General features: G+C 32.4%; 1 protein-coding gene across 1 annotated transcript; it reads right to left on the reverse strand.

The window, feature by feature from the left end:
• Positions 1-4716: 4716 nt before the first annotated feature.
• LOC126692091 (subtilisin-like protease SBT4.15) lies at positions 4717-9530 on the reverse strand. The gene is made up of 11 exons (XM_050387564.1): positions 9447-9530; positions 8918-9006; positions 8713-8810; positions 8481-8627; positions 8261-8357; positions 7311-7821; positions 6871-6968; positions 6531-6752; positions 6318-6426; positions 5729-5942; positions 4717-5381 (listed from the first exon to the last, which is right to left on the reverse strand). The coding sequence occupies exons 1-11, from the start codon at positions 9528-9530 to the stop codon at positions 4834-4836; spliced, it is 2217 nt and encodes a 738-aa protein (XP_050243521.1). The 3' UTR covers positions 4717-4833.
• Between the last annotated feature and the right edge of the window lie 1391 nt (positions 9531-10921).

Raw genomic sequence — 10921 nt, forward strand, 5'->3', positions numbered from 1 at the left:
GTTTTCACATCCCGCATCAGAACACTTCTTTCCCACACTTTCTCTTAAACTAATCACATGAACAGGTTGGTTGGTGGGAGTAGGAAATTAGTTTATTACTAATCTATATATATCTAAAAGCTGAAGCATAGCATTTATTATTACTATGCTCTAGTTAAGTCACGTCGGCACCATGTCATCATTTATTTTCTTTCTTTCGATTCTATTTTTTGATTTATCAATTGACATTTATTGAGCATCTCCTTAGATTCAAGTGTTACTCTATCTCCAACTCTACTATGTGTCTCTTCATTAACCCAAACTCTTCAGTTACCTCTATTATATGGAATTATAACAGTCATCGACAGATTGCAACTTCTTCACCTCCTCACCTCTCATTTCTTTTTTTATAAATTATCAATTGTTCTCTCTCCACAAATTGATTGGTATGGCCTTCAATGGGATAGTTTCTTGAGTGTTTTAACCGTTCTTTTTGTCATGACTCAAGTATGTTTGCCAAAACCCAATCAAATAAGTGCAAGGGACAAAGAATGACTCTAGAGCTTGTAGATGAAACTGAAGTACACTAGAGGCAAACATTAGTAGCCCAAGTCCAAAGGGTGTGAACTCAAAATGAGTTTTGTTATTTTTATTATTCTTATTATTTATTTATTTCCATCTCATTACTTGAAAAAAAAAATAATGTAATTCAATTTTGGGATTTCATGGTGAATGAGTTTGAGTTTTTGCGGCCTCAAAACTATTCAAATATATATATTTATATTTTTTTTCAAAATTGATTTGAGTTTGGCATTTGATCATGTTTGTTATAAATTGCTTTATGGTTTCCCTTCTCTAGGCTGCAAGGATGTTACTCTCAATATGTTTGCTATAATATATATATATATTTGGAGAAACAAACACACACACAAGGGAGAGGGAAATGAGTTCTAACACAAAGGCACCCCACAACTCTACTCAAAAGCTATGATTATTTTTCTATTTGATAATTAACTTCAATGTGATGTTTTCATTTTGGTCTTTGTTTTATAGTAAGAGTGTTATTTATTTTCACCAAAGAGAAATTGCTATTGTTCTCTTTTTCCCGTCATTTTATATGATGAACTAAATTTCTTTTTTTATCTCTATTCCATTTGTCCACTCATTGACAGATGTCAACAATCAAGCCTCACAATCATTGGAAGATTTTTATTCTATTGAAGATCATACCAATCAATTGGTAACCATTCTTTTCTTAGAAACTTTTGAAGGGGAATAAATATTTTGTTTTTCTTGAGTGGTGCTTGATAATTTGCTTTTTATAGTTCAATACCCATCAATTATATTAGATTAGATTTCATTTTTCTTATATTAATAATTTGTTGTTTATTGTTTAATTGGATTGTTTGGTGACCCTGAAATTGTGAAAATGAAAGAGAAAAGAGAGTAGAGTTTGAATCAAAAATTGTTTTTGTTGTATGGAACTTGGGGTCTAATAGTTTAAAATTTTTTTATCTTAATTTTTTAAATGAAACTTAAATTCTTCAAAGTATATCAATTTAAGTAGACTATTGTGTTGTGGCTGGAATTTTTGTGTTTTGGACCTTAGTTGGCTTGTTTGGTTGATGAATAACTTTATGGATTGTTTAGCTTTTGAGAAATTGTTTGGGATTTTAAGAGTGATAAAATTCAAAGAACTGAATTCCTTTTAAATTCCATTAGTATCTAGCTTTAAGCTAATTGTTGTGTGGATGGAAAAATTAATTGGTTCTTGATTATTGAATATCTATCTATAATATTTTGTACATGAACAATAGTTGGGTTTGTAGTTTTAGATTTTGGATTATGTAATTTTTTTCAACAACTTGATTTTCTTTTTAGAATTTTCTCCTCTTGAATATCTAGAATACTGTGTACATGAGTATTAGACAAAACTTAACAATACTACTATACACTAAGTTTTAAATTTTGAATTTTGTTATTTCTTTCATTATTAAACACAGTATGATATAGTTGACGTGATCCAATGAAGGCAAAAACAACTACTATTTTTGGGGCATAGCAACTGATACAATTTGATAATTTTCCATAGCCATTTGAAGTTCATGAGCTGGAATGCTAATTGCCATCTTCTCCGAGGCAAGAACAATTGGCCGAGCTTAGCAAGTTTGCCACCAACCTTGACCACAACGTGTTGGAAAAATTTTATAAAATTATTATTATGGATCAAATGGTCATTTAAGTGGAAAGATCAAATTAATTTATTTTTCATATCCTTTTCATTAGTTTTCTTTTTTACTAACTTTTGAGATTTGTAAATTACTTTCTATTTAACAATTAATTTCTTATATCCTTCTCAAAAAAAAAAAAAAAAAAAATCACATATATAGTGATATAAAGCATGGTTTAATTGTTTTTTACCACAAACTTAAAGGCTTAGGCTGAAGCTTTTTAAATCATAGAATTGATTGTCATGTGTTAACTACTTTTATGACAAACGTTTTGAATTCTTTAAATTCATAAACATTATCTATACAACTATGAAATAACGGGTAGAAAAAGCTACAAGGCAATTAAAATATGGACTTAATTTGGTAAGGCTACATCTGACCACAATATTATATGGATGTACATGGTCAGGTTAGAAAGATATAATATATATATATGCCTATGTTCTTAACTCACTTACTTACCATTTGTATACACACTATTTGCACTATTTTGATTCTTTGTGGGAATTTAGAATATTGATAAAATGAATGTAATGGCAAGTGGGTGATTTGTATACGGACACATTAATAAATGTGTGTGGTGGACTAGACATGGGTGGAATTAAGGGCACATTATTGTTTAACAATTTGGTCTTTGATGGAAATTAGTACAAGTGAGGATCTATTAAATTTGATAATTTTGTTTAAATAAGGTTTGTTTAAACACATTTTATTTATTTACTTTATTGTAAATAAAGTTTTGTACGTGATGATTTACTTGTTAGGGATGTCAATGTTTGACCTAACCCGTGTACACGACATGAGTTTTTGCGGGTTAGGGTTGTGCCTTAATGGGTTTGGGTCATAAACGGGTCGACCCGAAAGCAACATAATAAGAAAACGTGTCATAAGCGGATCAATCCGCATAACCCGCAATAGAAATATTTGACATGCCAATTTATTTGTGTCAACCTGAAATGACCCACTTAACACAACCTGTTTAACTCATATAACAAATAAATATTCATTTTATTTTAAATTTCTCAAATACCTTTTATATCCAACATATATTTTAAATTTAAAAAGAAAAGTGAGTAATTACAAAAAAACTTATAAGGGATATAATTGAAAATTGAAATTTTACAAACCCTAGATCTCTAAACCCTACAAACCCTAAATCTCTAAACCTTCTTATAAATATCTTTTATTTTTTTTTTAGTCGTACTACTCACTCTACTATCTTATAGTCTCATGCTCAATTCTCAAACTCAAAGTCTCAAATCGATTATTGCTCTCTCTCTCTCTCTCTCTCTATGGATGATAATCATAGTCATAATCAAATTAGTCTACTATTTGCCCCAATTCTTTCAATATTGATACTTAGCATTTGGCGAGTTCCAAGGATATTATATTTTTGTTGAACTATGTTATTTTTGTTAAACTATGTTATTTTGAATTTGGATTGAAGTGCATGCACTTCTTTTAGAGTGTAAAGAACTTATATCTATATGAATGTTATATTTTTGTTGAACTATATTATTTGAATGTGGGTTGAAGAATTGAAGTGTATGCACTGCTTCTGGGATGTAAAAAAAAATTATTTCTAGATGGATGTTATATTAAATATTATGTAAGTTGTAATGGGTTATGTTGCATTCGTGTCAAGCCAACATAACTCGTTTATTAAGTGTGTCAAATGGGTTGGATCAAGTCAGCTCGTCTTATTAACAAGTCTAGTTTTTTTTATACGAACAAGTCTGGTTAGAGTTGAAAGATCATTACACGATTATTAAATGGGCCGGGTTAAGGTTGAGCCATTTAGTCGAATACCCCTATCTTGAAACGACACGAAACCGACACGCTAACCCGAATTGACACTCCTAACTTGTTAAACCTTACTTTAGGGTTTTTTTTTTTTTGGTGGTCTTATCATTTTCTGTTGGCAACTAATGTTCAAATTTTGAGGTGAACAGAGATGAACAGATTATCTTCAATTAATAGATTATGGATTATATCATATTACAAAATAATTATATATTCCCACGCATTGCGTGGGTCTGCAACTAGTTACTTATTAACTTCAAAATTTAGTGGGTGTAATTGAACTTTTGCAATTGACTTTGAATATTATTAGGGATAACATTATAATTATTGTTGTACATTATTAAATGGCATTGTGAGAGGATATATTGGAAAATGACAACTCATTTTAGCTTTCTCAATTGAATTCAAACACATGACTGCATTGGCAATGAATTGCTGAGTTATGTTTAACTGTCCTTCAAATAAGAAAACACTTTTTGATATTGCTCTAATTCCTGGAAACATCTTTAGTTTATGAATTGCATTACAAAGAATGAAAGAATTTGAAAAATAAACTTGCAATTGGTTAATAAATGAATACATTGGCTAAGTGTGTGTTTGGCAAAATTATTTTTGCCAACTTATTTTATTATTCAGCTTTTTTTGCTACTAATCATGGGTCTCACTGCCCTTTTTGATACTATTCATGAGTTTCATAGTACTATTTCAGCTAACTTTTACCTTTATTTACTGTACTTTCAACAAAAAATTTTCAATTTCAGCAAAATAAACGGATCTCAAACAGACCTTAAATACAAGCATTGGCTAGAAATAAACAGACCTAATCAGCTAATGGCCTAAGGATAACGATATGGCTCTTAACATTGTATTTAGAGTCACTCCACTCTAGCAAAGCCGAGAGTAGCTTACTCCCAAATGGCTCTAAACCGCCTTTCACCTCAACGGTGAAAGATTGGTTCTCATTCAACTTGCTGAACTTCAAAGTTTCTGGGATAACTTTCACAATTAGACCCCTTGGTGATGTCACCTTCGATGTGTACACCGATGTGGCATATCCTACGTTAGTCACGGTCCGGTAGAAGGTGGCCGAGATACTTGTACTGTTACTGTCGAGCTGGGTATGCATAGTTGGGTAGTTAAGGCCATCAGTGCCTTGTGCTGGCTTGAATTTGGTGCAGTCAATATTTTCTGTGCCCCCAACAATTAGGCCAATTACTGTGTTGTTGTTGCCTTCTTTGCATAGGAAACTGATATAGTCACTCGTGGAAATGTCATAGATGAGTCCAGGGTTCACTGCTTGTGTTGGGTTTATTTGTCCTGATCCGGAACCCAGCTCGGCGTCTGCGTCTATGATTTTCATAGGAGTGGCTAAACCAAGGAGTAGAATAGCAATAATTTTGTCAATAATTTTCAATGAATACTCTTTCAACAGCATACGCTGAGTAAAGATAGTAGAGACGACATTTCATGTCTAGAATTTTGAGACTAATCAATTTGAAAATCCTGTTTCTTTTCTTTTCAAATGGACACCTATAATCAATATAAGAAGCAACAAATTTTGGTTCACTACAAACTTGGTTAATGATTAATTTACTGGTTATAGTTTGAAGGAAAACTGAAGGAGCCTAGGCCTAGAGTTAGACATGGTCAGTCCAAATATATCGACTACAAAATCAGGAGTAAACTTCACTACATGTAAGTTCAGGAGGTCTCACCTGTAGTCATGAGAGCAGACTTGACTGCAGCAGGTGACCAGTCAGGATGGATGGACTTGACATAAACAGCAGCTGCTGATGCATGAGGGCAAGCCATAGATGTTCCTGATATTATGTTGAATACTGTGTGTCGATCATCACTCGGAAACCCTGTTGTTGTTGGTAGTTTTGAATAAGCAGCTAATATGTCTATTCCTGGTGCTGAAATATCAGGCTGTCCATTGACAATTAGTACATATGAGATGGAGCAAGTTGATCAGTTAATTCAATAAAAATGGGTTTAGCACTGCACTCAATTTCGTTGGTACCATCCAATCAAATCCAATTCAACTATTTATTTGTTCAATGAGTTTTACTAATGGATACTCTTAAAGCATCCATTAATAAACAATTTTAGGAAAATGAAAAAGTAACTAATTTTTTTAAATTTTTTTTAATTTCTCATAAAAAATTTTCTAAAATAGATGATTAATAGATGCCTTAGAGCATCCGGGACTCTTATACAATTTAAATGAGTGAATTTTCAAGTTCAACCAACTCATTTTTAAAATGTCAAGCAGATGAGTAAAAGTCTTGAGAGAGGTTTTACCTTAAGGATGTTGAGATTGATATTTTGAGGACCTCTGGATGAGAAAGAAGCCACAAAGGGAGCACTAACATTAATAGTAATTGACTTTTGTATTACAGCCTGAGGGTTCCTGCAGTTTTCATCCCAAGATAGAACTCAAGAGGTCAATACTAAAACAATAGGTATTAACACTAGGTTGCTAAATAGATTAACCAAAGCAAATTAGTAACATACTTGGTGGAATTAATATACTGCTCAATCATTTTGCTGTCCCTGGGGAAAATGGAGGTCCCAGGGATGACAGTGGAGTAGGCTGTATCTGTGTCATCTTCAAGCGTCATGATTGCTCCCGCACCACCGGACCTTTTGATGCTGTAATCCTGGCCGTTGCTTCCCAGGCAGTACACTATCTTTCCCATCACCTTATTCTTGTCTAGTGTCCCGAAATCACAAGCACTGTAATAATTTTTAAACTCAAATTGATTAGAACTTATTGATTAACTTAGGGAGAACCACTCAAGAAAGTATGTCACTTCAACAAATTTCAGTACCAAATCAAGCTAAAGTCTCATACCTGGCATTCCCATAGGGTTCACTAACATTAACTGCAAGGGCTCCACTTGTTAGTGGGTACATCATTTTTTGTGGTGAAAATGTATTGATTGAAATTCCCTATCAACCACCAACCAATCAATAAAGAGCATTAGAATGAAAGAGCTAGTATGAAACCTTCAAGAATAATGGTTAAATACGTAAATGACTAAATTCACCAATCTCCTAAGAAATTTTTTGGGACAAATAACTATCTTATTATTAGAGCACATGTTCTAAGTTCAAACTCAATATCTGCTTTATCATCTTGTTAAAACATCAATTATTTTTTTGGTACTAGTGGAATTTAAACTTAGTAAGTTGCTTATTTAAAGATAAGATATCTTATAAATTGAATTTACTGGAATTTATACTCAAAGTGTGGTCTTTGTTCACCATAACAGACAAGTGGTAGAAACTTACAGAAAAGTGCTCGCCACTACCCAGAGTAGCCACAGTCCTATACTGCCTATCAGTACCAGAAGCAGCCACGGTCATTATCCACGGAGCAACATTCTGCACCGTTGAAGTATCAGGCCCATCATTCCCAGCAGAGCAGGAAGTCAGAATCCCCTTCGTCATTGCATGAAAAGATCCAATGGCAATAGGGTCTTCAAAAAAGGACCTGGATGGACCACCCATGGAGGCTGATATCAAGTCCACCCCATCAGCAATGGCTTCATCAAACGCAGCCAAAACGTCTTTGTCACTGCAACCATTAACCCAGCACACCTTGTACATGGCAATACGTGCCGATGGCACGCCACCACGTGCGGTGCCTGTGCCTAGACCATAGAGGCTTGCATCCTTGACGAATACACCAGCTACAGTGGATGAAGTATGAGTGCCATGACCTTCGTCATCAACCGGACTTGGAGTATCTTGATCAGTATAAGTTTGGTTCAGATTGAAGTATTTTGCACCTACCACCTTTCTGTCCATGTTACAAAAATAACACAGAAAATATATACATTACACATTGTATAAAAGCAATGGTAGATTTTTTTTTTTTTTTTATTCTTTATTTTTTTTCACAAGTTGTTAATTATGGTGGTAAGTTATAATTGGATCAAAACCATTTTTACATAGATTTACCATTGACACCATATAATTGCACCAATCATAACGCACCATTTCAATAATTGTGAAAAATATTATATATTAATTGTATAAAGAGTTTCACAAAATTCTTTGAGAAACTAATTTAAAATTTAAATGATCATATATCCTCAACCCCGTGTACATATATTTGTACATATATGTGCACTGCATGATGCATAATCATATCATACATTAGATTTTAATTTAAAAATAAACATTTTGAAATTTTTACAAGTATCAACCGGAATAACCAAGAAAAAAGAAAGTACTACCTGTTGCAGCCAGGGAAGTCTACGCATTTGCCTCTCCATTTAATCGGGACAGGTCCATAGCCTGTGTCATTAAAACTAGGAGCTTCGGCCCATATTCCTATGAATAGAAAAGCAAAAAAAAGGTTCAGGTTTCTTGGAAACACTTTAATTAGATTTGTAATTTTTAATCTGAATTATGTAACAAATCCCTTTCAAATGGGGCAGGAAAAAAAAAACCAACCTGAATCCAAGAGGCCAACAATAATATCGCTCTCTTTTTGAGCGTTTGCTCGACTCAGTGTTTCAGACATTCCTAAGAAGTCCCATGTTCTCGTTGTGTGAAGTTTGCGCACTGTGTTTGGAAAAACTGATACAACCCTCTTTTCAGCTGCAAGTCAATGCAAGGGTTATATATAATATCAGAGGAAACAGTATCATCAATTTTGAGAGTAGAAGTTTATAATTGTGTATACCTATTAAGCTCTGTACTTCATGAGGCAAGAGCCTGGCTACAAACCCATTGAAGCTCTTTCTGTAGGTATATATTTTAGATTCTCTTGCAATATCCTCACTGCAAAAAAAAAAAAAAAAAAAAATGAATGTTTGGTGTCACTGAAAACAATTTACAGTATTGAAATAACAAAGATTATTGATGGATGGAAGGTTTTGGAGTAGTACTCTCCAATTGCCGTCAAAAGCAGGTTGTGGTGGTCGACCATCGCAGAAGTTCCAGCACCTTGCAGTGCTCCCATGTAGACAATGTATTCCTTTTATTCAAAAAAATGAATATAAATCCATGTCAGTTCATCAAAGTATAGTTTTTTTGGGACATATAAATTACCATTAGTAAAGTTCAAGATCAACGTTTAGAAAAACTAGCTAATGAGTAGTCAAATTGATGTGATTCTCTTTCTCAAAAAAAATAAAAAAATTGATGTGATTCTCAACCCAAAAAATAAAAAAGGGAAAAAAGTTCAAAGCTCTAGGCTCTAGCTACTGTCAAGTGGGTCAACCAATCATTGATGCATTGAACACGTCAAATGACATGTTATAATTCAAGTAGTATCATTTTTACACGAATTTACTGTTAGCATCAGTTTATTATGTACCAGTCATAATAAACTATCTCAAAGTCGTGAAATGTTTTATGTTCGTGTACTTATAGGCGATGCATGCACTATAGAACTTAAACCTCCCATGTATGTACCTTTCTTTCATTGTCATTTGATCCATGGACCAACGTTGTTACAAGACACAGACTAAAAACAAGCAGAAGTAGATTTCGGAACATCTTTGATGCCTTAATTAATCTCTCTCTCAACAATGAGAGAAATGAGTGTTTTACTGTAGATCGATTGAGAAGACGGTAGTGAGAGAAATAAGTTTTTTACTGTAGATCGATTGAGATGATGGTTCTTATATATATATATATAAAATTATCAGCGCACCTTTGATGATGCTACGTACATATTCTCTGTCATGCGGTGGAATGAAGTTTTGACTGAAGATCAAAGGAGGAAAGAACATACAGATCATCTGTCTAAAATTTGAGAATATGGTGGTTTAAATTTAGGATTTTCAGTCAGTGATTGCCAGCTAAATACACCCCATGAGTAGGTGAAACATCTGAAAAATGAACTAATCAACCAGAGACTTGTTCGTGGCCATGTAAGTAATTATACTAAATGTTGCAAAGTGACAGTAATATATCTTTTTTTTTTTTTTTTTTTTTTCAAAATACCCAACATTAAATTATCTATTTTTATATTAGATTTTATTAAAATATCAATTTTCTTATTTTTTTTAATTGTTTCTATTTTTTACATACAACAACTATCATCCACTCTTTTCCTTCAACCTTGAAATACATAAAAAATAGAGTAAAAAATTAAATGCAAAATAAATAGTGCAAGTGTTAATCTACACGGTTACTATAATAACTATGCATTTTTACATAACTTTGTGTGGTTTGAGATAGGTGAATTTTGACATATATAATTACACATAATGTTGCAAAGTGATAATAATAAATCTCTTATTTCTTTTATATTAGGGTAGGAGCATTCAAGTATAGTCGTCTATTTGCGTAGGAACTTACCCTTTTTTTTTTTACATACTATTCAAAACAATCAATACTAAATAATCTATTTTACACTATATTTTATTAGAATCAATTTTCTTAATTTTTAAATTGTTTCTATTTCTTTATACACAACAACTATCATCCACTGATCTTTTCCTTCAACTTTGAGATACATAAAAAAAGAATAAAAAATTAAATGTAAAATGAATAGTTCAATTGCAAATTTACACAATTATTATAACAATCATATATTTTTACATAACTTTGCATGGTCTGATGTGGGTGAATTTTAGCATATATTTTTACATAACTTTGCAAAGTTACAGTAATACATCTTCCCCTCCCCCCCCCCCCCCCCCCCTTATATTAGGGTAGGAGCATTCAAGTATATTCCTCTATTTGTGTAAGAATTTACTTTTTCTATTTTATATACTTACAATTCAAAATAATCAATATATAAAATTATCTATTTTATACTATATTTGATTAAAATATCAATTTTCTTAATTTTTTAATTGTTTCTATTTTTTTGTACACAACAACTATCATCCATTATTTTCCTCAACCTTGAGATACATAAAAAAAGAGTAAAAAATTAT

This window comes from Quercus robur, chromosome 7 (genome assembly GCF_932294415.1).
Source record: "Quercus robur chromosome 7, dhQueRobu3.1, whole genome shotgun sequence".
In the NCBI taxonomy this organism is placed as follows: Eukaryota; Viridiplantae; Streptophyta; class Magnoliopsida; order Fagales; family Fagaceae; genus Quercus; species Quercus robur.

Coding starts and splice junctions, on each gene's coding strand:
- LOC126692091 (XM_050387564.1), bottom strand. CDS start 9,530: ATGTTCCGAAATCTACTTCTGCTTGTTTTTAGTCTGTGTCTTGTAACA. Junction 7,822..8,260: donor GACTTCCCTGGCTGCAACAG/GTAGTACTTTCT, acceptor TAACATGGACAG/AAAGGTGGTAGGTGCAAAAT. Junction 5,382..5,728: donor GTCTGCTCTCATGACTACAG/GTGAGACCTCCT, acceptor TCCTTGGTTTAG/CCACTCCTATGAAAATCATA.